Source organism: Gymnoscopelus microlampas, assembly GCF_963454915.1.
Source record: "Gymnoscopelus microlampas genome assembly, chromosome: 19".
Lineage (NCBI taxonomy): Eukaryota > Metazoa > Chordata > Actinopteri > Myctophiformes > Myctophidae > Gymnoscopelus > Gymnoscopelus microlampas.
In genome coordinates, this window is record NC_139956.1 from 46607198 (window position 1) to 46635008 (window position 27811).

Below are 27811 nucleotides of genomic sequence, written 5' to 3' on the forward strand. Positions count from 1 at the left end.
CTGGCACACGCCAGACGCTTTTCACTCTTACACACGTCTCCCAATGCCGCTGCAATAGGTCTGCAGAATGGACAACAGGGGGCATGGGAGTCAGGCAGGCAGGCAGAGCAGAGTGCTTACAGAGCACCCCCTGGAAGGGGAAATATTCATGCTTCTATTTACATTTTGCCACTGTCGGCGCAGAAACCTTGTAAGTCCAAAACCGTTCCTTTTTTTTTATCATTATTATTTTTAAAACATTATTAAAAACATTATTTTTCTAAAAGTAGTGAAAAAGTAGCTTGTATATCTGCTATTTTCACTACTTTTGTGCAACACTCTTGAAGTAGGGAGTTAATTTACAGAAAAGAAACATTGAAAAGTGGAAACATGGAGATACGAGGTATAGCGGTGTAGCTATCCCAGTCACACACCACCCACCCTGACAGCCTAGCTGAGTCCAACACTTCTCCTGAGTCGAGGAGAAGATAATGGGGCTCTCTACTACCCATAATGCATCTGGGGTGGGCGCTCGCTCACACAGCTTCCAGTGGAACCCACTTTTACTTTGACTATTTTAATCAGGGTTGTAGGATCACCCCGAATCTATCCCACCGTCAGAATCGCAAATAATAAACATCATTGGTGGACAGTAACTAAGGACATTTACTCGAGTACTGTACGCATTACTTAAATGCACAGTACGTAACGTTACAATGTGTTTACATGACAAACAATACATGCATATTTTACCCGTCATTTCCCTCTTTACCAGCAGTTATTAGAGTAGTGTGGTGGTGGTTCTCACCGTTTGTTTTGGTAGACGGGGAACTTTTTTTGGGCGTGACGATGCCAAAACACAGCGAGAGAGGACAATGTGTTTCTGCGGGTAAACACCACCACACTACTGCAGTGGCTGGTAACTGCTGGTATAGAGGGAAATGATCGGTAAAACATGTTTTTATTATTTTGTTACTGTATGTTAACACAAGGCAAAGTTACAAAATACACCTTTAAGCAATTTTTTCCCAGTACCGGTATCTATACTTTACTTGTTTGTGAGTGTTTGTATTTTTGGATACTTGTGACTTTCACTCCACCGTATTTCAAAGGCAAATATTGTACTTTTGACGGCACCACTTTCAAATGTTATGTTTTAGCAATAATCCAAATCTGCAAAGTTTCTAGTAACTTAAGCTGTCATATAATAAAGCCCTATTTTGTATGCCAGCTACTCAAAAATAGATGATCTACAAGCTCACGTGTTGTGGAGCTAAATCACATTTTTTTTAAACTGTAAAAATGTAGACACATGTGTGAAATATATATTTTGATGGCAATACTTTTGTACTTCTACTCAAGTCAAATTGTGAATAGAGTACATTCACTTGTAACAGACTATTTTTGTATACTCTGGTATTGCTACTTTTACTTAAAGGGATAGTTCATCCCCAAAATGACTTATTTTCTATAGATTAGTCACCCCATGGAGACTTGAATTCATGGATTTAGTTTAGTTATTCTCTCATTCCTAAAACAATCATTTGATGACCAGCAGTGGTTCCGGTAGGAGACACAACAGTAAACAAACCAACATACAGTATAAGTGTATAGAGGGTGTCTGCACCTTTCTGAAGTGACAATTTAAGGACTTTTATGACCTTTTTAACCCTTTAAGACCTGAAGCCGATTCTACATGTCTCCTAAATCCCAACAGTTTTCTGAAAAACGTATGTTTCTATATCAGTGGTGCTCAATCTTTTTCATGTCAAGGACGCCCAAAATGATACGTATTTGGCCGCGGACCCCCATCATAATATGTTGTTCCAGGGACCCCCCGGAAGCAAAGATTTGAGTTCAAAATATTCACTTTAAAAATATATATATTCAAAGATTTGCACACATTTTCACGATTTTTCAAAAATAGCAGATCTACAAGCTCGTAGCGCGGCACTCGGTGCCGCGCTACGAGCTTGTATATCTGCTATTTTTGAATAGCCAAAAGTGTAAAATAATGCTTTTTAGCTCAAATCAAAAAATGACACAGTTCCAGGTCTTAATGGGTTAATACTGCTGAAAAATAATAATAACAATAATAATAATAAGACCATACCATAACTACGTCAAACAATTTACTATAAAAAAAATATTCAAACATTTGCCATAATTGTCAAATACAATATTGCGTCAATATCTCTCTCTCTCATTGAACATAGTCTACAAGCTCACAACGCCTCGCAACGCAATCTGACAATATTTATCTGTAGAACAGAGTCAAACTAAATGTAATGCCTCAACTCCTACAATTCCAAGTGCTTGTCAGGGTGTCCCCAGTTCAAATACAATTATTTTGGGAGGGTCACGGCCTGAAAGGTTTGGGAACCCTTGACTTTAAGCAAACAAATCCGTGCACTTCATCCACAGCTGCCTGACAGACAGCCTGCTCTCTCGGGTGCGATGCGCCGAAAAACCCCAAAGCTTGTTAGTGGAGTGAGTGTGAAAGGCATGCGGCGGATCCGGTCTCACCTCCCTTAGGACAATCGCCTAATTTGCAGCTTCGCTCGAGTTCCTAAAGTTAAGTACTGCGGCAATTACTCTTAGACTTGTGGGGATCTTTAACCCATTAAGACCTGGAACGCACCTGTGTCATTTTTTTATTTTAGCGAAAAAAGCTTTATTTTACATTTTGGCTACTCAAAAATAGCAGATCTACAAGCTCATAGCGCGGTACCGAGTGGATCTGCTATTTTTGAAAAATATATTATTTTAAAGCGAACATTTTTAACTCAAATATTTGCTTCAGAGGGTTCCCTGGAACAAAATATTTTGAGATGGGGGTCCGCGGCCCCCAATACATATAATATTGGGGGGTCCATGAAAATGTTTGAGCACCACTGATATAGAAACATAGAAAGATTTCTGCTTTCCTTTTCTACTGAGGTATGCAGTCAGACAGGCAGCCAGTCTGACTCTGATGTCTGTCTGTGTGCATGGAATAGCCCATTCAATCCGGGATCGCATCTGTGCCATTTTAGAGATTTGAGCTACTGTATAACCGTTATTTTATACTTTTGGCTACTCAAAAACACCAGATCTAAAAGCTCATAGCGCGGCGCTCGTGCTATATGAGCTTTTAGATCTGCTTTTAGATCGGCTGACAAACTGTGCACGGGCACTGTTCAGACAGAGAAAGCTGCAAACTTATACTTAACTCATTCAGTGCCACTGGACGTCTAAAACGTCCGTTGATATAAAAGCCCCGAGTGCCACTGGTCGTCTAAAACGTAAAAAAAAAAAACGAATTTCCCTTAGGACAATCACGTAATTGATCTAATCAGATCTAAAAGCTCATAGCACGAGTGCCGCGCTATGAGCTTTTAGATCTGCTGTTCTGCTATGAGCTAGATAACTTGTTTTTGGCCTTCTATTGTTCTCTTGTTGATCTCCTTCCCACTTGCCCCCTACCCCTCTTCTTTTTCTCTCTCCCCACTCTTCTTTCTACGGAATTTAACGTTGCGATGGGAGTGATGTACAAAAACGAATTTCACCCACTTTTTTACCTTGTAAACCTGTGATGTGACAATAAACCTGATTCTGATTCTGATTCTGATTCTATGAGCTTGTATATAAGGATAAGGATAATTCCTTTTAACAGGTCGTTCATGAAAGTCCTTGCGGTCTTGTTTCCAATGAGAACCTGTGAGCAATTAGGGGTTATAAGAGTCTTGCTCAGGGACAAATTTCATTTCATCGACACATATGCTGGCCTGGCCTGGAATCGAACCTGGGGCAACCAGGGCCTTTTTTGAATAGCCAAAGTGTAAAATAATGCTTTTGAGCTCAAATAAAATGACACAGATGCGTTCTAGGTCTTAATGGCTTAAAGATCCCACAAGTCTACCAATAAGAGTAATTGCCGCAGTACTTAACTTTAGGAACTCGAGCGAAGCTGCAAATTATGTGATTGTCCTAAAAGAAATTAGATTTTTTTTTTTTTTTTTTTGGAAAAACATGTTCAGAACCCAAGATTTGATGATTTGAAGATGTGCTGCTCCATTCACTCTTTGTTTAACTTCTTACTGAAAAAGGCTGTATCTCGGCTCCTAAGCACTTTTTTTTTTACAATGAATTTTGGCTGTGGCACTCAGAGCCAAAATTCCATAAATAAGCTGGGCACTGAATGAGTTAAGGACTTTCATTTACGGCCCGTGTCCACAAACACTGCGTTTCATGAGAGGGAGCCAGCTCATAATATTAAAAAGTCAGCAGTATGTTAATATATATAAAACAAAACAAAACAGATCACTCAAGCGCTCCCACCCTCCACCCCACCTCACTCACACAGAGTACTACACACACACACACACACACACACACACACACACACACACACACACACACACACAAATACATGAGGTGGCCGTGAAGCGCCAAGTCAAAATATTCAGGTATACAGGGTCCTCACACATTTTTAGCAATGAATTTCCAAAACTTTTCCAAAACTTTTCCAGAATATTTAGCCTAATTTCCAGGCCTATATAACAATCATTCAGCGCAATATTGTGTCTCTTACTCCTATGTACAATGCCCAAAGATAGGCAGTGTAGCAAAATAAATAAATAAAAAACAATAAAAAGTGTTTGGGGGTGGGGCACAGCCGCGAAACCTCGCTCAAATAGAGCCTGCGAGCGAAAATAGGAGGGGTGGACGACGTCGTTGCACGGTTCGTTGTCGCTTGCGGTAGGTCAGGACGGTCTCATTCAAAAACATGTATTTTAATGAGATTTCATCGGCCGCTCGCGTCGCGCCACGTCGCATCGCTGGCAGTGCGGATGGGGTGTTACACAGCCTGTTCGGCGAAAAACTACTTATGTTACATATTTCGTGTAATGTTATACATGTTTATGAAAAGGTTTTGTATTAAAAAAAATCAATAGCCAAAAACAATGCATAGCCAAATATTTTCCCAGGACCCTTGATAAATTCCAGGACCTTTGATGAAGTTTTTTCATGACCGTGGGGACCCTGGGTATAGGTAAATGAATTACTAAAGATATGTAGGCTATTACGCCAATGCTCTCTGAGCCTGGATGTGTATCAATACCAGCTTCTCATGGGGCTGGTTAGAGCCTCTATGATGCTGTTCTTGGACACATCAAGCAGACACATAAAATTGTACATCAACTGTCTTAAAAGTGCATCACATGTAGGCATACCAGCGGACACAAACAATTGACTGGCACAATGCCATCTGGGAATGTGGAGCAAAAACCTCAGAGCATCATCATAAGCCACTCTGAGCCTCTGCATACTCCTCACCCTGTACGAATGCCAGAGATGAACCGTATACAGAGTAGGGATGTGAAATGGGAGTCGATTTTCGGCTTGATTTTATACTCATGCTCGTTTTTATTTTATTTTATTGTTTGATATATATTTTCTATATATATATATATATATATATTTTGTAACGGTTTGTTCAAAATAGGTATATAAACGTAACTGAACTGTAGTGATGTCCGGGTCGGGTTTTTTCATGACCCGCCCCGCCCCGCCCACCACGGAACCCAACCCGCCTCAACCCGCCGCGCGAACCCATATATAAATCGCGGTGGGAAAAAAAAGATAATCACATTCATAATAACTCAGATTTATATAGCGCTCTTTTAAGTACCCAAAGTAGCTTTAAATGTCTACAGTAGCACAACATTGTCATGGGCTAAATAAACAAGCATGTTGTTCAAAACAGGGTTTTTTTTTTGTGAGAGCGGCTGACCCGCTCACCCGCAGCCTGCATAATTGCCTGAAATCCTGACTCGACCCACCCGCGCCGTGGGTTGACCCGCGGGTTACGGGTCGGCCCGCTCATCACTACTGAACTGTATTCCAACATAGCCAGTTCAAACTGTAAAAAAAAAGGATCAATTGTTTTCCAAATGGGAGAGGAACAGTGCTTGTGTGTGTGTGTGTCTGTGTTTGTCCGGTCTGGTCGCGTGTGCGCCGACTAGTCCTGCTTGTGCAGACTTGAAAGCCCGTTTGGAAATGGCAGCTTCACACAAGAGTGCGGTGTGGGATGTTTATATCCAGGCCATGAGGGCATATAGCTACATACTGTTGAACGTGTTGTTGTTGCTATTATTATTTGGCGTCGGGACGGAGAGCGCAGTCTGACATTATTCTAATTTGTCAAACTTCAGCCTCGTTAGTTAGGCCGCTGTAGCCTACGGATTAAACAAGTGTTCTGTGTTTAATAAACACATGCGTAAAAAATAACGTAATTTTCATTATCATTAGGGCTTTGATGCAAATTCTAATCATGATGGGTGCAGCTGTTGGCTCTGTTTGGCTCTCCACTTAGCTGCTGCGCAGCCAAAAAATAAAAAGAAAGAAAAATCGATCGAGACATCGATTATTGCCCTCGGCACGTCGACTTGCAAAATATGAGTTCGTTTCACATCCCTAATACAGAGGAGTGACATAGGCTCTGCACAGTGAACACTTAACATCTACAGCAGGGGTCTTCAACAGGGGGTCCGGGAGCCCTAGGGGGTCCTCAGGGTTACTACAGGGGGTCCGCCAAATCTTTATGCGATGATTTATTTTTTAACCTTAACCACTTGAACCCTAGCATCCTTTTTCTGGGGAGAACTTTAGCCAAAAATACAAAAATAGCAGATCTACAAGCTCACAATTTTTGGCAAAGAGGTATAGGTGTAGAGGGGAAAAATAGCAGACCACGTAAACACAAGTTGAATCTGAAACACAATTTTATACAATATAGAGTAGGGGGTCCCTGCTTCATCTCTCTCTCAGCTAGGGGGTCCTTGGGCTGAAAACGTTGAATACCCCTGATCTACAGAACACAGAACGTGGAGCAGCATATTGGCCTATGCATTTTACGACATTGTCTGTAGACATCTCTGTCGTCCATCCAATCATCAGCGAGGACATGACCAAGATATTTTATTTCCTTGCATATTATGAGAGGACTATCACACGGAGAGGACCTCTCTGCTTCTCACGATCATGATGTTACTTTTTTTGGCATTACATTTTATGTCAAAATCTTTACCATACTGTGTGCAGATCTTCAATAATGAAGCCCAGCACTGTATGGACATACATACAACCAAATCATCAGCATACATGAGATGATTGACAACAGCGTCACCCACAAGACAGCCAGTGTTACACCCATTCAACTGTTTTGACAGGTCATCTATATAAACATTAAACAACATAGGGGATAAAATATCACCCTGGCGGACCCCATTATTGACATGGAATAACTTATGTTGCTGTAATATCAGTGGTTCTTAAAACTTTTTCATGTCAAGGACCACCCAAAATGATATGTATTGGGCCGTGGACCCCCCTCTAAAAATATGTTGTTCCAGGGACCCCCCCCCCTAGAAGCAAAGATTTGAGTTAAGAATGTTTGCTTTAAAATAATATATATATTAAAAGATTTGCACACATTTTCCCGAAAAAAAATAAAAATAGCAGATCTACAAGCTCATAGCGTGGCACTCGGTGCCGCGCTATGAGCTTGTATATCTGCTATTTTTGAATAGTCAAAGTATAAAATAACGGTTAAAGTGGTTACACAGGTGCGTTCCGTTCCCGGTTTTAATAGGTTAATAAAACAAAGAGCATGTTTACATTTGTTTGCTTTTTACGCTCAAACAAGACCCCCTGTCTAGGCCTACCGGCCTCAGAGCAGAGTTTACAGGCCTCTCTGAGTGCTTCAGAGTGTTTCTCAGCCACATACTAGATTGTAGATTTATACAACACCTAGTATAAATCAGGCACAACTCCAACCGCCAAACCCTTAAACCTAACCTCTAAAGGTCTAATCCTTAAACCCCAGCCGGAATACTTTCCCCATTGTAAACCTAAAGCTCAAATCTGTTTTTTAACCATAAAACCAATAAAAAGGAGGTTTCTCAAATTCTACTATACTTGTGGGGACATTTGGCCCTCACAATTATAGCATTTTACAAGCACACACACACACACACACACACACACACACACACACACACACACACACACACACACACACACACACACACACACACACACACACACACACACACACACACACACACACACACACACACACACACACACACACACACACACACACACACACACACACACACAGACAGACAAACAAAGACCCTCTCGCTCATGACCTTGCGCAAAGCAAGCTCCCGGGTCCACTAATTATATTTCCTCATGTGCTCTGTACTGCTGTGTGTCTCCACGCTGGTGGGCGAGAGAGCGAGAGAGAGAGAGAGAGACAGAGAGAGAGAGAGAGAGAGAGAGAGAGAGAGAGAGAGAGAGAGAGAGAGAGAGAAAGAGAGCGAGAGAGACAAAGAGAAAGACACAGGGAGACAGAGAGAGAGAGAGAGAGAGAGAGAGAGAGAGAGAGAGAGAGAGAGAGAGAGAGTTTTTGATTTCATTGATTGATTGAAATTTTTATTAGGCAAAAAGAATGTAAAACAACACAGTTACATTTATAATGCTTTTGTCTAAAAGGTCCGGCCAAAAAAGTCCTTGCGGGCTTGTTTCCGTTGGGGTCCTTGAAACAAGAGACAGAGAGAGACAGAGAGAGAAAGAGAGCGAGAGAGACAAAGAGAAAGACACAGAGAGAGAGACAGAGAGAGAGACAAAGAGGGAGAGAGGGAGAGAGAGACAGAGAGAGACAAAGAGGGAGAGAGGGAGAGAGAGAGAGACAGAGAGAGACAGAGAGAGAGACAAAGACAAAGAGGGAGAGAGGGAGAGAGAGAGCACAGTTCCACAGACATAAAGAGGAACACAGGCGAGGAGGCAGGTCAACCAGGCCATTAGTTCGTTCAGTGATCCTCAACCATTTTTTTAAATTTACGGACCACCAGTTTGATATGCATTAAACCACGGACCCCCATTTTACCGTACACCTCTGGCACCCCAATGTACTCTGTTAAATCCTCAGTGTTTATTTGAACACTGAGAGCGTACAAGTGAAACCAAACGCTCAGAGTTACAGGCCCGTATAGGGTCCATTTAATGTTAGTCCCCAGAGTCGAGAACCACCATTGAGTGAGTGCTTTTGTGGGGGCGAGAGAGAGAGAGAAGAGTGAGAGAGCGAGAGAGAGAGAGAGAGATCACATCTCCGCACAAAGCAGGCATACAGGTCAAGCAGGCTATTAGTTCAGCTAGCAATAGCAGGCTGCAACGCTCTGTGGTTCTGCCTCATTAAGTCTGTGGACAAACACACACCTGTCTGTCTGTCGGTCTGTCTGTCTGTCTACCTTATGCTATTGAGATTAAAATAAAAAACAAGGCATGACACAGTCATGTATACGAGCTTGCTTTCTTTTTTCTGTGTGTGTGTGTGTGTGTGTGTGTGTGTGTGTGTGTGTGTGTGTGTGTGTGTGTGTGTGTGTGTGTGTGTGTGTGTGTGTGTGTGTGATATTTTGCCTCTGAGATGTAGTGGAGTACAAGTAAAAGTACTGAAAACTGGAAATACTCCAATAAAGTAAAAATACCTCAACATTGTACCTAAGTAGAGTACTTGAGTAAATGTACTTTGTTACTTTACACCACTGGCTACGTGTATACCAGACAAATGAAAGACAATCAAATGAAAGCAAATAGAAAGAAAGCAAGGATCAGAGGCCAGCCACTATATGACTCATGGTATCACTTCTGTTAAGGAATTCAGATTTGCAGTCAGTCAGACCTCTCTCGAAAAAGGTATTTTAATCAGTGGTGGGAAGTAACTAAGTAAATGTACTTAAGTACAATGTTGAGGTAGTTTTGCTTCACTGGAGTATTTCCAATTGTCCTCCCAAGCACATTTTGAATTCCGGACTTTTACTTTACAACTACTTTTACTTTACTACTACAGAGTATCTTTATATTGCAGTATTGATACTTTTACTTAGGTGAAAAATGTGATTACTTTTTCCACCACTGCACCTAGCCTCAATGGCTCACAGCTGTGTACGAGGGGCTTATACATTCTTCTTTTATTACTGCCATCTGTCCAGCCACGCATAATAAGGATCAAACAATTGCAGTGGACAGCACATGCACTTAAAGGAGAATTTTGGACTAAGTTTTTCTTACCTTTTCTATGATGTTATGATATCTTAGGATGAATGGTACAGTAGAACATTTTCATAACTCCATCCTGGGTCCGCCACAGCTTAAAACGTGTCCAAAAAAACCCCCAAAAAAAGTCTCGCTAGACGAGATTTCAATCTCGAGATTTCAATCTTGTCTAGCGAGACTTAGATTTATTTTTTATTTTTATTTTTTTGGTTGCATAGTGTTCTGTCACTATGAACGTCAGATCTCTCTCTCTCTAAAAAAAAAAAAAAAGCTATTAAAATATGCGATCTAGCGCAAGGCCTATCTGCGCACGTTTTAAGCTGTGGCGGACCAAATATGGAGTTAAGAAATTTTTCTACTGTACCATTCATCCTAAGATATCATAACATCATAGAAAAGGTAAGAAAAACTTAAGTACTGTGTACTTAAGGATATTTCACTTTAAAAAATGTCTGCGGTCATTTTAAAAGGTCTACTTTTGTGAGCACCCCAGACAGTTTTTAAGTAGCTTGATGCAATATGTTAGATATTTGATATTCATTTTTATCTGACACGCCCCCTTCTCATATAAACCCATTGTAAGTTCAGCTCCATTTTAACCATGATAGATTCATTGAAAACACGGGTCCCTGCTTCTGGCGACCGATATTGTCCTTCTAATGCGAGAGAGGGGGTGTGTTTTGGCTATTCAATAAATAGCAGATATGCAAGCTCATAGCGTGGCACCGAGTGCCGCGATATGAGCTCGTAGAAAAATCACGCAAATTTGTGCACATTTTTGAATATATATATATTTTTCAGCGAATTGTAACTCAAATATTTTGCTTCTGGGGATTCTACAAATGTCTTCTAAGTACTAACAGTTTTTTGAAAAAACGTATGTTGCTATAATCAGTGGTTCTCAAACTTTTTCATGTCAAGGACCCCTAAAATGATATGTATTTGACCCTCATCTCAAAATATGTTGTTCCAGGGACCCCCCAAAATCAAAGATTTGAGTTACAAATGTTCGCTTTAAAATAAATATATATATATATTCAAAGATGTTCACACATTTTCACGATTTTTCAAAAATAGCAGATCTACAAGCTCATAGCGCGGCACTCGGTGCCGCGCTATGAGCTTGTAGATCTGCTATTTTTGAATAGCCAAAGAAATCTTAAAATGACACAGATGCGTTCCCGGTCTTAATGGCTTAAACGAGTAATTGAAAAAAACACGGCCCCCTCACGCATTAGAAGGACAATATCAGTCACCGGGACCAAGGACGGGTGTTTCTGATGAATCTAACATGGTTAAAATGGGAGTTTGACTATCTATAGGCTACTTTGACTGAAACAATGGGGCTGAGTACTTTGTAAACCACTGGCCATGAGTAATTCACAACACCAGTGCCCAGAGGGCAGGTGTCCAATAGCAAAACACAGCACACTCAGCAATATTGAGTCCATTGAAAAAGAGTGACTTTGTAAGACATTCCCAGCTTATAAACCATCTGCAGCCTCAAACAAACTGCGTGGGAAGGCCTTCCAAACTGGCCCAAAACCATGAACAAAATAACTGAATAGGAAGCTATTTATTAGTGCCATATGCTGTTAGCTCAGTTTATTTAAAAAGCACAAACCTTCCAAATGCAAAGGTCACAGCAGATCGAGGATAAACAGAAAAAAGTCGGTAGACGTATTTCCATTGCGGTCCTCTCACATGCATCTAATTAATTATCAATTAATAATAATTAAAAACACTTTACAACACAAAATAAATGACAGACATAATTTAACAACAATAAACTATCTACGCCTAACATTCAACCTTTTACAAAGGAACCTTTTCTAACAACAAACCTTGGCCTGATTTCAAACCCATGAGGCAGATTGACCCATGAGGCCGATTCTACAAATTTTAGGCCAATTCTACATATGAACATGTACATGTGAGCTTGTAGATCTGCTATTCTTTAATAGCCAACGCAAGGCTGTACCATTGAGTATAGCACCTATGTAAGTAAAACAAAAAACGAAAAAAATAAAATCCCAACAATACTAGGAATAACAGAGTTCAAACATATATGCACAGTGGTGTAAAGTAACTAAGTTTAAATTTAAGTGCTGTACTTAGGTACAATTTTGAGGAATTTGTACTTTACTTGAGTATTTCCAATTTCCAATACTTTTACTTCTACTCCGCTACATCTCAGAGGCAAATGCTGTCCTTTTACTCCACTACAATTATTTAAAAACTTAAACTTAAGTAAAGCAATCGAGTACTTTTCCCACCACTGTATATGCATACATGTACGTATGTTGACAGCGTTTGTGACCCTTGCATTTTAAAGAGCTAACTCAGGCACCACCCTGATATAGCGCTAATAAATATTTCCGCTGCGTTCGCGGAGCCTTTTCTATCAGGCTGATAAACTACACCATACATCAACGCGCTCTCCAATCCCAAGCCAAGCACACACACACACACAGAGGCACATAATATGTCAACACGCCTTCCATCTAAAAAGGCTGGCAGTGACATTTAGTCACTGTCAGGGCAGAAACCACTTATCTCCATATATTCTAACCTGTTTGTGTTCTTTGTGAAATGAACAGCCTTACTTGATCATACACAAGCATCAAAAGTAGCAGATCTACAAGCTCGTTTTGAGCTTGTGCTTTTTTCTATTATTATGCTGAAAAGTAAGTTTTGTATATATGAGGTTTCCACACGACAGAGACGATTTAGTTTCTTCCATCCTACAAAATGCGTCATCTTTTTTATAAGGTTACAATCTTGTGGGCAGGAGGAACGGGGGGGGGGGGTGAACTAAGGCTGATTATTTCAACGATTGTTTCAATGAATCAAATTAAACAGACCTACAAGCTCACAGATCGGCTATTTTCGCTATATTTAATTGACATTATTTTTATTAAATTACCTATATATATATATATGAAGATAAGGTTGAAAAAGGGCGAAGTGCTCCTTTAACCCATTAATACCTGGAACGCATCTGTGTCACTTTGGATTTCTTTGGCTATTCAAAAATAGCAGATATACAAGCTCATAGCGCGGCACCGAGTGCCGCGCTATGAGCTTGTAGATCTGCTATTTTTGAAAAATCTTGAAAAAGAAAAAGTTTCGTTTTTTTTCAAAAAACTGTTTTTAGAAAATATTTTTAAGAATTACCTCAGGTCTTAAAGGGTTAAAGCTGGTCAGAAAGCTGACTATACTGTTGGTTTATATAGGACCAAAACGACATGATCGTTCGTGTGCTACATCATGAACCATCCAGAGCTCTAATCTCAGGTCATCTGGGAAAAGGTTCTGCTTTCTGTAACTGGAACCAAAACTAAAGCAGAGAACAAACAGATACTGCAGGTCTGCTGCGACGCTCACTTATTTTAACCCATTCAATCCAGGAACACATCTGTGTCATTTTAGATTTCTTTGGCTATTCAAAAATAAAAAAAGCTATGAGCTTGTAGATCTGCTATTTTTGAAAAACCTTTGCTTCTGGGGGTCCCTGGAGCTAAATATTTTGAGATGGGGGTCCGCGACCAAATCTCTTTTTTTTTGGGTCGTCCTTGACGTGAAAAAGTTTGAGAACCACTGATATACAGCAACATACGTTTGTTTCCAAAAGATTTAGAAGAAGATGTAGAATCCCCAGAAACAAAGATTTGAGTTACACATAATTCAAAGATGTGCACATATTTTTTCCAAAAATATGGAAAGTATAAAATAATGGTTAGAGCTATAACAATCTAAAATGGCACAGTATGTGTTCACGGATTGAATGGGTCAGATCAAAGGAAACACCTTTCTGTTTCACTGAGTTTTTCCGGTCATTTAAATCACTCTAACTCTAATAACTCATTTGAAACAAGCTTAGTGCTTTTATGAGTCTTCCAGTTTAGTAGACCTCGTATTGTGAATTTGTACTTCCATGTACTGTTGTTCTCATGTCTCTCATGACTAAATAAAGTACATCAATCAATCAATCAATCACTCTGGTCCAGCCGGTTTAGCCTGTCCGATGGAGTTTGCACAACAAAAACACCTGTAAACCTGCGATGTGGCAATACAAGCTTGATTCTATTTCTGACTATGATTATGATCTACGACTGGTAGCGTTGCCTCCGGACGCGTTGCCATCGCACTGATGACGTATGCAGTGAGAACCAAACGCCCAGCTCACTGTTAGCAGACAGCTCTTCATTCTGCATTCACCACCAGAGCCCTCATTACGGATTCCACCGATACAGCAAGCCTCGCTCTGCCCTGCCCTCTGTTTCTTTGCTATTATATTCTATTCTCTTTCTTTCTTGCTTGCTTGACCCATTAAAAACAGGGTAGGCATCTGTGTCATTTTAGATTTTAGCGTTGGATTTTCATAAATAGCAGATCTACAAGCTCGCAGCGCGTCACTTCGTGCCGCGCTGCGAGCTTGTACATCTGCTATTTATTTTTTAATGACCTCAGTAAAACAGAAAGTTGCCCATTCAATCTGGGAACACATACTGTGTCATTTTAGATTTTCAGCTACGACCATTATTTTATACTTTGGGCTATTCAAAAATAGCAGATGTACAAGCTCATAGCGCTACGAGCTTATAGATCTGCTATTTGTTTAGAAAAATCTTGAAAGTGTTTGAAAAATTTTGTATAATTTGGATTTTTTAAACAAAAGTCTTCTCTTCTGGGTGTCCCTGGCACACAACATTTTCAGATGGGGGGGTCGGTGGCCATCAATTTGGGGGTCCTTGGCATGAAAAAGTTTGAGAACTACTGGTTTAGAAGGCATGTGTAGAATCGGCCAGGAACGCATCTGTGTGTAATTTTTTAGATTTCTTTGGCTATTAAAAAATACCAGATCTACAAGCTCATAGTGTGGCATCGAGTGCCGCGCTATGAGCTTGTAGATCTGCTATTTTTGAATATCGTTGAATATATATATTTTTTAAAGCGAACATTTGTAACTCAAATCTCTGCTTCTGGAGGATTCTACAAATGTCTTCTAAATCCTAACAGTTTTTTTGAGAAAAAAAAAACTTACGTTGCTATAATCAGTGGTTCTCAAGCTTTTTTCATGTCAAGGACCCCAAAAATGATATGTATTTGGCCACGGACCCCCATCTCAAAATATGTTGTTCCAGGGACCCCCCAGAAGCAAAGATTTTAGTTAAAAATGTTTGCTTAAAAAAATACACATATTCAAAGATTTGCACACAAAAAAATCACGATTTTTCAAAAATAGGGAAATAAATCTAAAAATGAGACAGATGCGTTCCAGGTCTTAATGGGTTAAAGAAGCTCTTCTCCCTCCCTCCCCATCCGTCTCCAGTCTCTTCCTGAACATCTGTCTTGTCCCCAGGGCAGTGACTCTCCCTGTCCGTCCACAGCTACATTTGTGAGACTCCGGCTTATTGTATACAAACAGGAAATTAAAAATAGGCCTATAAATATACATCGCTGCTGAAAATGAACACAAGTGCTTTCAGTGTTATCGTGGGTGGTGGAAAAAGTACTCAAATGTTTGACTTAAGTAAAAGTACCTATATTGCAATGTAGAAGTACTCTGTTTACAAGTAAAGGTCCGGAATTCAAAATGTACTTGAGTAAAAGTACAAAAGTATTGGTATCAAAATGTACTTAAAGTACCAAAGTAAAAGTGCTAAAATGTTTGAAAATAGCAGATCTACAAGCTCACAACGCGTCGCGATGCGACACGTTGTGAGCTTGTAGATCTGCTATTTTCCCCAACAAAATGAAAATAGCCTAGGTATAAAATAGGGCTGAAGTGGTTAATGTATATTTTATAACGTAATAATCTATATATGCAAAGTAACTAGTAACTCATTTTTTAAAATAATCGTAGAGGAGTAAAAGTATAATATTTGCCTCTGAGATATAGTGGAGTAGAAGTAATAGTATAGAAAACTGGAAATACTCCAGTAAAGTAAAACAAATACCTCAAAACTGTACGTAAGTACAGTACTTGAGTAAAAGTACTTAGTTACTTTACACCACTGGTTACCGTCGACGTTAAATCGACGGGTCAGCAAAATATGACTGAGCTGAATTATTATTACTATGCACATCATTTCCACAGATCAAAGAGGAAAATAAGCTGGATGGGAGGTCATGATGATGACCCGTCGGGTTCAAAGATGTCTGAAAGTTAACTTGGGAGTTTCATTTATCCTGCCATGTGATATTATCTTTGGAACACCGGTTCTGTCTAGTATTAACCCATTGAGACCTGAAGCCGATTCTACATGTCTCCTAAATCCCAACAGTATTCTGAAAAACGTATGTTTCTATATCAGTGGTGCTCAATCTTTTTCATGTCAAGGACCCCCAAAATGTATATGTATTTGGCCGTGGACCCCCATCAAAATATTTTGTTCCAGGGACCCCCCCAGAAGCAAAGATTGAGTTAAAAATGTTCTCTTTAAAAATACATATATTCAAAGATTTGCACACATTTTCACGAATTTTCAAAAATAGCAGATCTACAAGCTCGTAGCGCGGCACTCGGTGCCGCGCTATGAGCTTGTATATCTGCTATTTTTGAATAGCCCAAAATGTAAAATAATGCTTTTTAGCTCAAATCTAAAAATGACACAGTTCCAGGTATCTATGGGTTAACTGTGTGTCACAGTGTAAAACACAGGAGTCGAGATACAGAATATTTCCCTAATATTTGAACAGGGAAGTGAATGGAGCAGCATGTCTTTGGGATCGCGTTATCTCCTGGTTCTGAGTGAAAAAAATAAAATGATAATATATAATAAATAATAACGTATGTCGCTATATCAGTGGTTCTCAAACTTTTTCATGTCAAGGACCCCCACAATTTTTATTTGGCGGCCGACCCCCATCTCAAAATATGTTGTTCCAGGGACCCCCCAGAAGCAAAGATTTGAGTTCAAAATGTTCGCTTTAAAAAAAGATATATATTCAAAGATTTGCACACATTTTCAGTTTTTCAAAAATAGCAGATCTACAAGCTCATGAGCGCTATGAGCTTGTAGATCTGCTATTTTTGAATAGCCAAAGTATAAAATAATGGTTAAAGTGGTTAAAATGATTGTGACAAAAATGATGTCCCGGATTGAGTGGGATAAAAACCGCCTTGGAAACTGGCGGAAAACAAACAAAGGGATCCAGTAATAGCGAGGCCCCACAGAAACCTTAACGAGTCCTTTGATGTGTCGATGGTTCGACGCACTTTCACAGTTTCTTTTGCTTTCACAGAGATTTGTCTTTGTCACAAATATGCTGTTCTTTTATTTTTTTTCAGGGCGGGGGGGGCACTCGGGTGGTGCAGCGGTAAAACTACCTGCCCACCAGGGGTTCGAACCAATGGCGGTGCGGCCGGCTTTGTTTTCGTGTCTATACGAACACAATTGTTAAGAACCATAGCCAAATTGAAGCCCATTTTAAACTCACAGGGACCTGGAAACAGTCATCCATGCTTGTATTACCTCTCGGTTGGACTATTGCAACTCTCTATCTATACCATGGGCTGGCTCAGTCCACTCTCTCCAGTCTGCAGATGGTCCAAAACTCGGAAACTAGGAAGCGGGAGCACATTACCCCGGTTCCAATCTGGGAACCCATCGCCAAATAAAAATGAAAAACAGCGCCCTCTGATGTTTTTTACTCTTTCACTTGGCTCTGGGACGAGCTGAACGGAGCACCCGTGCGCAAGGAAACGGGGGTTTTTGGTCTGTCCTCAGCGCTCCACTTCCGGTGGTGCGACTATGTTTTCATTCCCACTAACAATATTTCTACACGGAACACTAACACCACTTCTCCCAGAGAACATGGATCGTTTTGGTTATAAGCCCAATTGTTTCTATGATGAAAGAGCAAGTTAAAATGTGAATATCTTTCCGTGGTTTTGTCTGCTCCAAGAACGCTATTGTTAATACACTGAGTGCCAGGATTTTTAACCATTTTTTAGGAGCCGAGATACCCACTACATTTGATTGGGTAAAGCGCGGCCTGCTTCCTGATCTGAAGGCACGCCCACTTGTAAGCTAACGCGCACGCGTTCTGAACGGGGCTCCCGACAGATTCAGTAGCGCAGCTCTGAATCTGTTCTTGAGAGATTCAAGTTCGGTTCTGGCCCAACTGCGCTGGGTACCAGTGAAACATCGCATTGATTTAAAAATTCAACTTTTTGTTTTTAAAGCCTCAACCCTATAAGACCTGGAACGCATCAGTGTCATTTTGGGGATTTGAGCTAAAAAGCATTATTTTACACTTTGGCTATTCAAAAATAGCAGATATACAAGCTCATAGCGCGGCACCATAGACTGTATAAATGAGATGGACAAACCCCCTCCGCTGATTTCTACAGACCGAAAATGAAGCCGATTGTTGCAAGACTGTAGGTCCGCCATCTTTCAATACGCGTCAGAATGAGACCAGACCATTATTGGTTGGGTAGCTTGTCAATCAAGAGCGGGGGGGCGGGGAATGAATGCTATTGGTTGTGTAGCTTGTCAATCAAATCATCCCGCCCCTCCTAGAGAATAGCCTACTTTATCGTCAATTTTATAATAAATAGGACCATAATTTAGCAAAACGCATATCCTGATGATTGAAAGGAGACTTTAAACTAGCGACTGGAAGCATATAGAATTTATGACCATTTTTATTACAGTAAGAAAATCGAGTCTAAAGTTTGTCAAAAAACCCATTCACTTGCGTTAAAATAAATTCTTTCTGACACCGCAGGTCGGCGCAGGGTAAAACAGCGCCACTCTGGCCATTTTGTCGGCCTCATCATAAATATCTAAGACTTGCCCCTTGCGCGGCACCGAGTGTCTCGCTACGAGCTTGTAGATCTGCTATTTTTGAACAATCGTGAAAATGTGTGCAAATCTTTGAATATATACTGTTTTAAAGCGAACATTTTTAACTCAAATCTTTGCTTCTGGGTGGTCCCTGAAACAAAATATATATATCAGTGGTTCTAAAATCTTTTCATGTCAAGGACCCCCAAAATGATATGTATTTGGACGCAGACCCCATCTAAAAAAAAATGCTCTAGGGACCCCCAGAAGCAAAGATTTGAGTTACATATGTTCACTTTAAAAAATATATATATTCAAAGATTTGCACCCATTTTCAAGTTTTTTCAAAAATAGCAGATCTACAAGCTCGTAGCGCGGCACTCGGTGCCGCGCTACGAGCTTGTAGATCTGCTATATCTGCTATCTGCTATATTGCCCCCACACTCTGAAACAATCTCCTACTGCATATTAAGTCCAGCTCCACCATTGAAAAATGTTTAAATCCACGCTAAAAACCCACCTCTTCTCCATTGCCTTCAGCAACCTTTACCTACGGCCATTGAATGTATTTTTTGTATTGCCTTTACGTTCTTCTATTCATGCTATTTTAGTTTGAGGTATTGCTTTTATGTTTCTTTTACTATGTTGTATTTTATGAAGTCGTTATGATGCTATTGTGAATGGAACGCACTTTGGGTCAACTTCTGTTGTTTTTAAATGTGCTATACAAATAAAGGTGACTTGACTTGACTTGACAATTGGCCCGTGTTCAGGGGAGGGAAGCCGGGCGATATTTGTCACTTTACAAGTACTGTGGTGACGGAAATGTATAGATTGCCATTCAATCTCATTGAAGGTCTAGTCAGCAAGCTTTCACATAAATGTGCTAATGCTAACTCAACTACACAGCTGTCAATCTAACAGCGGAGCTGACTCCTCCATGCTTACTCTCACTCTGTCAGCAAATCTGTACTTTGTGGAACTATTTGTGTGTGGCCCTTATCTTTGGTGCAAAAATAGCAGATACAAGCTCGTAGCGCGGCAGCTTGTAGATCTGCTATTTTCTTTAAATAGTGAAACTGTTTGCAAATCTTTGAATATATATATTTTTAAAGCGAACATTTTTTTACTCAAATCTCTGCTTCTGGGGGGTTCCCTGGAACAAAATATTTTGAGATGGGGGTCTGCGGCTAAATACATATAATTTTGGGGGTCCTTGACATGAAAACGCTTGAGAACCACTGATATACCAACAGCGTTTTTTTTCTCAAATCCGCCCCCATTCTAAAGCGGACACAAAAACGCCATTTTCTCTTTGTAGTTTCTCTCGTCGCTGATCGCTGTTTAACATAAACCGTTGTACTGTAACTACAAGATGCCCATTCCGTTTTCCATGTGGTTTTCACTGGTCTATTCAGACGGATCGCCTCTGTGTTTACAAACAGTTTAGAGCTCAATCTTGAGGAATTTAACGGGGTCTATGGCGACGTGAAAAAAACATTATGAGATTAAACGCTGGCATGGAATGTGTTGTTAATGGGTTAACCACAAAGAATATAGAATCATTCTGAAAGATTTCCAAAAAATCTCAGACGTTTGAGAACCAGCGGAGCAGACGACCTCTGACCTTTTGTTGAAGATGACCCCCAGGAGCTGCCCGGCGAAGGCGATGACCACGAACACCAGCAGAGCCTTCCAGAGCCACAGCGGACCGAAGCGACCGCACGCCAGCCACCGCATCCTCCTGAACACACACACACACACACACACACACACATTTTAATGATTTATTCATGTCCAATAAAGAGGATACAAGACGTACAGGGACACAAATATTACAAGCTGCCATAAAAAAGTACAAGTCAGCAAATCCCAGGACAAATACACAAGCAAGTATATCGGTCTCTGATCTGTCTGGGTGGAAACCTCATAAGTCCGAAACTGTTACTTTTCAGAATTCAAATTCAATAGCTTCAAAAGTAGCAGATCCACAAGCTCGAGAGCTTGTGGATCTGCTACTTTTGATGCTTTTGTGTGACACTGTAGTAGGGCTTTAAATGCACGGGGGAATATGGAGATAGGAGGTTTCTGCCCGACAGCAACGATAAGTAACAACATCTTTGCCATATGGACGGATGGATGTGTGGATGGGAGTGAGGTGTGAGTGTGAGTGTGAGTGTGAGTGTGAGTGTGAGTGTGAGTGTGAGTGTGAGTGTGTGTGTGTGTGTGTGTGTGTGTGTGTGTGTGTGTGTGTGTGTGTGTGTGTGTGTGTGAGTGTGGGTGTGGGTGTGTGTGTGTGTGTGTGTGTGTGTGGGGGGGTGGGGGGGGTATGAGAGGCAATCAAAGCACTGAGAGAAAGGAGAGAGTGGGTGAAGATAGACAGCTTGCCAGAGCGTGGAGAGTGGAGAGGGAGAGAGAAGTAAAGGGGTGGAGAAAGTGAGAGAGAAAGAGAGAGACAAGGGTACAGAGAAGTAGAAAGAGAGAGAGAGAGAGAGAGAGAGAGAGTAGGGGGGAAGACACACACACACACACACACACAGAGGGGAGGCAGACCGACAGAGAGAGACAGACAGACAGACAGACAGACAGACAGACAGACAGACAGACAGACAGACAGACAGAGAAAGAGAGAGAGAGAGAGAGAGAGAGAGAGAGAGAGAGAGAGAGAGAGAGAGAGAGAAAGAGAGGGAGAGAGAGAGAGTTGGATGAGTCATAAAAGCCCAGCTCAGTGCAGTATATGGTATCCCAGTCCCAGGGTGTTATCTGCTGAAAATCATTGTCTCATCCAGAACAGCCTATGGGGCTGACTCCTGCTCCAGTGCATAGAGAGAGAGGGGGGGGGCTCTACGCACTAAGAGTCATAAAACAGGCCCCCGCATGTTTCTACTGCTGATACCAATTCAAGTGCGTTCATTTTCTGTACAACGCAAGTGGTTCTCTCAAACCTTTTAATTTCAAGGACCCCCGTAACTCTGAGAGCGTACTAATGGAACCAAATGGACCCGAGAGGGTCCATTTGGTTCCATTAGTACACTCTCAAGAGTTACAGACCTGTAAGGGTCCATTTGGTTCCATTAGTACACTCTCAAGAGTTACAGACCTATAACTATAAGGTTCCATTTGGTTCCATGTGTACACTCTCAGAGTTACAGACCCGTAAGGGTCCATTTGGTTTCATTAGTACACTCTCAAGAGTTACAGACCCTTACGGGTCCATTTGGTTCCATTAGTACACTTTCAGAGAACCCCCTCAGGGTCCCTGGACCTCAGTTTGAGATCCACTGGTAAGGTACATTAATGTACATTTTTATGTATTCACCCGTTTCCTAGGCTGTGTGTTTTCCACTTCCTGTCGATTTCATTGGATATCATTGGTCGTCTGACCAGTTTCATTGGATTTCATTGGATCAAATCGACAGGAAGTGGAAAACACACAGCCTAGGAAACAGGTGAATAAAGCGCTTGCCAGGTGCTGTAACATTGAAAGAATCACTGCATAAAAATAAAAACAGAGTAATAGCTAAATAAGGGCAAGCGTTCACAGAAAATAGCCAATCTACAAGTTCACAACGCATCAAATTGTGACACACTGTAAGCTTGTAGATATGCTATTTTTGTAGAAAAAGGATATAGAAAAGGATTCGCCCAAAATGATTTGCGGCTTCGCGCCGCGTTTCGAGCTTGTAGATCTGCTACTTTTCACGCTTTTGTGTGACGCTGTACCATGATCAGGTAGGGCGTCAATTTACGAAAAAAAAACACAAACAAACAATCTGAATATGGAGATAAGAGATTTCTACCCCACAGCAACGATATAGGATTTGAAGTGGTTAAAAACACAAAAAAAAACAGGATAAAACCATAGACATAAAAAAACTGCAAAGGCACATTTTGTGCACAAAAGAATCAACTGAGTGCGTTTATTTTTGTATCACAAGGGAGACTCTATCAGCCTTGGTTTTTGGGACGAGTTAGCAGGCCTTCGGTCAGAAGTCCTGATCGATCTCACACATTGTCCTGATGGCTCAATAATTTAGACGCTGTACACTACAGTATGAAATGAACTCGGGGGCCAGCCCGTGCAGTGCAGTGCTTTATATTTGATTAGAAAAGAATTTAAAGATCGATACCGCATTCAATGGCTAACCAGTGTAACACAGCACGGAACCGGTGTAAACGTGTGACCTGCATTGTGTTCGTTGAAAGTCTACCAGACACACTTTGTACCGAGACACACAGAGACACAGAAAAGGGCTAATGTTGGCTTCCAAAGTTTGCATGATTGGGCCGTTTTGAACAAAATGCCTCAAATCATAAACACAGCATTCGATTTCAGTGAAATGTTGCATACACATTCCCACTAGGCCCGAGGAAGAAATGCCACTTGAAAATGTTCAAATCAGCCTCATGATGGCGCTATAACAGGCCGATTCGCGTTTTTACCTAAAACTGCACCGATCTGCGTGAAACTTTGCACGCACACTCGCTAGAGCCCAAGGAAAAACTTTTGCCCTTCATTTTTCACATCTTTCACAACAAATTCTTTGCTCTTACTCCTTCAGATTCTGTCCAAAATTCACTGTGAAAGGCCTAAGAAGAAATGGCACCCTTTTCACATTGGCCTATTATAGCGCCGCCAGGAGGCCACAATCACCCCCTTTTTTTCCTACTTTGTACATACAGTGTTTTATATTTGTGATGATATTGAATTTTTGGTGTTATTTTGTTGTAAAAATGTTGAGGAATTGAACACCTAGGACCCCAATGGAAACAAGACCGCAAGGACTTTTTTTGTGTAATCCTTTTAGACCAAGTGTTTGACTGTACGTGTGCTGTTTTGCATTTCTGTCTAATAAAATATTCAATCAATCACCCCAATGATGATTTTTTTGTTTTTGTCGCATTCCTAAGCCATTAATTTGATGACGGCAGAGTTTCCGGTATGAGACTTGGGGAGACATTAGCATCTTTCCGCCGGTCATCAAATGATTGGCTTAGGAAATAAAGGGGGACATACTCAGTAAAAGCACCTCAACATTGTGAGTAAAGTACAGTACATAGTTACTTTCTAAAACTGCAGAGAACACTGTACTTTCAACAAAAATGACAGAAAGAAAAGCAAGGTGTCAAGCCCCGGGAATCGAACCCGGGTCTCCCGCGTAGAAAGTCAACATCTTGACCACTAGCCTAACCCATTCAGACCGGGATAAGCATCGGTGTCATTTTAGATTTCTTTGGCTATTCAAAAATAGCAGATCTACTAGCTCATAGCGCTATGAGCTAGTAGATCTGCATTTTTGGGGAAAATCATGAACATTAAGTGCAAATCTTATATATTTTTAAAGGGAACATTTTTGACTCGAATCTTTGCTTCTGGAACAAAATATTTTTAAATGGGGGGGTCCGTGACCAAATACATATCATTTTGGGTGGTCCTTGACATGAAAAAGTTGGAGTACTGATATAGCAACATACCGTTAGAAAACATTTTTAGATATGCATTTGGCCTGCGGACCTCCATCTCAAAATGTTTTGTTCCAGGGACCCCCTGAAGCAAAGATCTGAGTTAAAATTGTTCGCTTTAAAAAATACATATATTCAAAGATTTGCACAAATTTTCCCAATTTTTCTAAATATTACAGATCTACAAGCTCATAGCGCGGCACTCGGTGCCGCGCTATGAGCTTGTATATCTGCAATTGTTTTAATAGCCCCTACTGCTACACTAGGCACAGAGATTTATTCAAAGGCTGACGTGCTTCTTTTTGCACGGCAGCTGAAACGTGCTGCTGCACTGTGTGTTGCGTATGTCTGGAGCTTGTGAGGAAATGCAACCAAAACGCGAGACGAGAGGAAGTGGTGGTCAGAACAAGTGTCTGCGTCTGTACTGAAGTGGTCAAATTTTTTCACACACACAGTTCTCCACAGGAAAACAATGTCTGGTCTAGACTGCAGCAGTGAGAGAGAGACGGGCTTGTTGCACTGTGGGAAAAAGTGCACAGTAATTATGCTCTGAGAGAGTAGGGCTGTCAGTCACCATCATGGCATTTTGTCAGGACGATTACATTGTCACTCAAATAATTGGCGATTAGCGATTGAATTGTGTTTTTGGGGGGATTGGACATGTAAATGCAAATTGCATTTCTGTTTGGCTTTAAAAGGCTGTGTAAACAAAGATTACACAGGGACCGAAATGACAAATGACTGAAATATTCAAAGAAATTACTGATATATTTAACCCATTGAGACCTGAAGCCGATTCTACATGTCTCCTAAATCTCAACAGTTTTCTGAAAAACCTGTTTCTATATCAGTGGTGCTCAATCTTTTCCATGTCAAGGACCCCCAAAATTATATGTGTTTGGCCGCGGACCCCCATCAAAATATTTTGTTCCAGGGACCCCCCAGAAGCAAAGATTTGAGTTAAAAACGGTTCGCTTTAAAAAATATATATATTCAAAGATTTGCACACATTTTCACGATTTTTCAAAAATAGCAGATCTACAAGCTCATAGCGCGGCACTCGGTGCCGCGCTATGAGCTTGTAGATCTGCTATTTTTGAATAGCCCAAAGTGTAAAATAATGCGTTTTAGCTCAAATCTAAAAATGGCACAGTTCCAGGTCTTAATGGGTTAATAACTGTAAAATTATTATTTAAAATGATTTAAAAATGTTTAAGAAATAGTAGATCTAAATAGCCGATCTAGAAGATCTTGTAGATCTGTTATTTCCATTTGGAAAATGCTTGAAAATGTACAAACCATTTTCAACGTGGAAACAATCATGGAAACTAATATGACGATTATTATGCAAAAGAAAAAGTGATTATCTCAAATTGTATTGTGATTAGGCAATTATGTAAAAATTGCGTCAGACCTAAGAACAAATATAACCAAATGGACCCGTTATACTTGTTCTCTCTCAGAGTTCAATGAACACATGGATTTTACGGACAAGCACAGCGCCTGTTCAAATCAAAAGGAGCATATACTGTAGATGTCTTGGTTATCCAATAACTCTCAAGTTCAAAAGTCATGTATCCATCCGGGACAACAAATGAAGCAATCGCATGCTTCCTCACGCTTTAAGCCTTTCCACTCCACGTCGACGACAACAACATAAAAGAATCCATTTCACATGTAACTCTATACTGTCTTATTGATTTGCATAATTATGGAGATTTCTTTTCTTTTCCTTCAACTTGGGACACTGCTGTTTGGGTGTTTTTTTTAACAGTGTTTTTTTAAGTGGTGTGCCAGAGGTTTATTAAAATTGGGTACATCCAGAGCCAGCATATCTTCCATCCACTTACGCTGATACGTTTCATGCTGTAGAAGCCCCGATGCGGACGTGCATGTAAACAAAACCTGCGTGCGAGGCGGCGGAGGGTCCCAACTAACGCCTGGAACAATAATATTTCTAACGCGATCCTCCATTGCAGAGTGATCGCCGATCGAACGGCTCACTTCCACCACGTTAAAAAGAAATAGGAGATATTAAGCTTTTAGTCAAGGAGTTAACATTGGAGCGGACGAACGGAAGCATTTTTGACATGGATCCACATCCGGCCTCTCCTTCTTAGAGACTCCTTGGATGATCCCAACGTTTTGTTAGAGCGCCCCACGTGGGAAAAATGGATTTTTTTAAAAATGGGCCAAAAACGGTCCGGACCGTTTATGGCACATAACGCATAGCTTCTCAAAAACGGTCCGGACCGTTTATGGCACTCAATTTGTTAACTAAAGCGGTGCGTGCTGTTGTCGTCTCTATCGGGTGGAAACCTCATATCATGTCCAAAAACTGTGACTTTTCAGGATTCAAATTCAAAAGCAAAGCAAAAGCAGCAGATCTACAAGCTCGCGACGCGTTTTCGAGCTGGATGATCTGCTACTTTTGATGATTTTGTGTGACGCTGCAGTATGAGGAAGGAAGTAGGATATAGAATATGGAGATCAGAGGTTTCTCTGCCCGACGACAGCATCGACACAAAGTGTATTAAAAGCCGCGGTCCGGAACGTACATTAACGAACTACACATTATTTATTTGAACCAATCTGTGTGTCACAGACATCCCCCAGACATCCCCCCCACGCAGCCAAGGGGACATGCACGTGCACACAACAGCGAACAGCCTTTTTGCATGTAGTTGAAGGCAAGAGGGCGGGGGGGGGGGGGGGGGGGGGGGGGGGGGGGTGGCGGGAGAGCCTGGCGATGCGAGCTATGTTAGTGCACTGAGTGGCAGTTGGGGCAAACCATAGAGGGGCAAACGCAGTCCCCACAACATCATTTACGATTCTGTGCCTATCGGTACATAACTCGGACGGCGCTTAGTTGACTAGCAGACCATATCGGCCGGTCGTCGCGGGCACTCGCGCCTGGAGGCGCTCGGGCGCGACTCCTCGGCCTCAAGGTCTGCTGAGTCGGCGCGCCTCCGTCATGGTCCAAAACTATACTTTATCAACGGAAAAAAAGTAGTCTGCGGTTGTTTGAAAAAGTATTGTCCCAAGCGGGAGTCGAACCCAGACTCCCAATGGTAGTGGATTTAGAGTCTAAGGATTAGCGAGGTGGCGCCACTGAGACCGGTGCTGAGATTGGGTATTCGGGCTGTATTAGAATGTGACTTCCCAACCCTTCCAATGTAGAGGAAAGAAGTCCCCGCCCGCGCGCGGAGGCTTCCCCTAACTACATGCAAAAAGGCTGTTCGCGACATGAAAGGGGGCTTGAGCCCCTGCCCTTTTACCCGTTGGTAAGAAAGTGCCCTCTCCAGACTGAAAAAAAAACCACCCAAAAAAACAAAAATAATTTTCAACTGCTCCTAGCGGCCTAATGGTAAGGCCGACGGGAATGGCAGTGGATGTATTGGATGCAGCTCAAAGTGAACGTTCCTCAGGTATCTAAGTTTGTCGGTGTCCCGACCTTCCTAGCC

The 27811-nt window shown here is 41.2% G+C and overlaps 1 protein-coding gene across 1 annotated transcript in view; it reads right to left on the minus strand.

The window, feature by feature from the left end:
- gal3st4 (galactose-3-O-sulfotransferase 4) overlaps positions 1 to 20624 on the minus strand; it is a gene marked incomplete at its 5' end in the record, with an annotated part of 42902 nt that extends 22278 nt beyond the window's left edge. Inside the window, one exon of the mRNA XM_084042434.1 lies at positions 20512 to 20624. Within this exon, the coding sequence (XP_083898560.1) occupies positions 20512 to 20624 (113 nt within the window). The remainder of the gene's footprint in view (positions 1 to 20511) is intronic.
- Positions 20625 to 27811: the final 7187 nt, after the last annotated feature.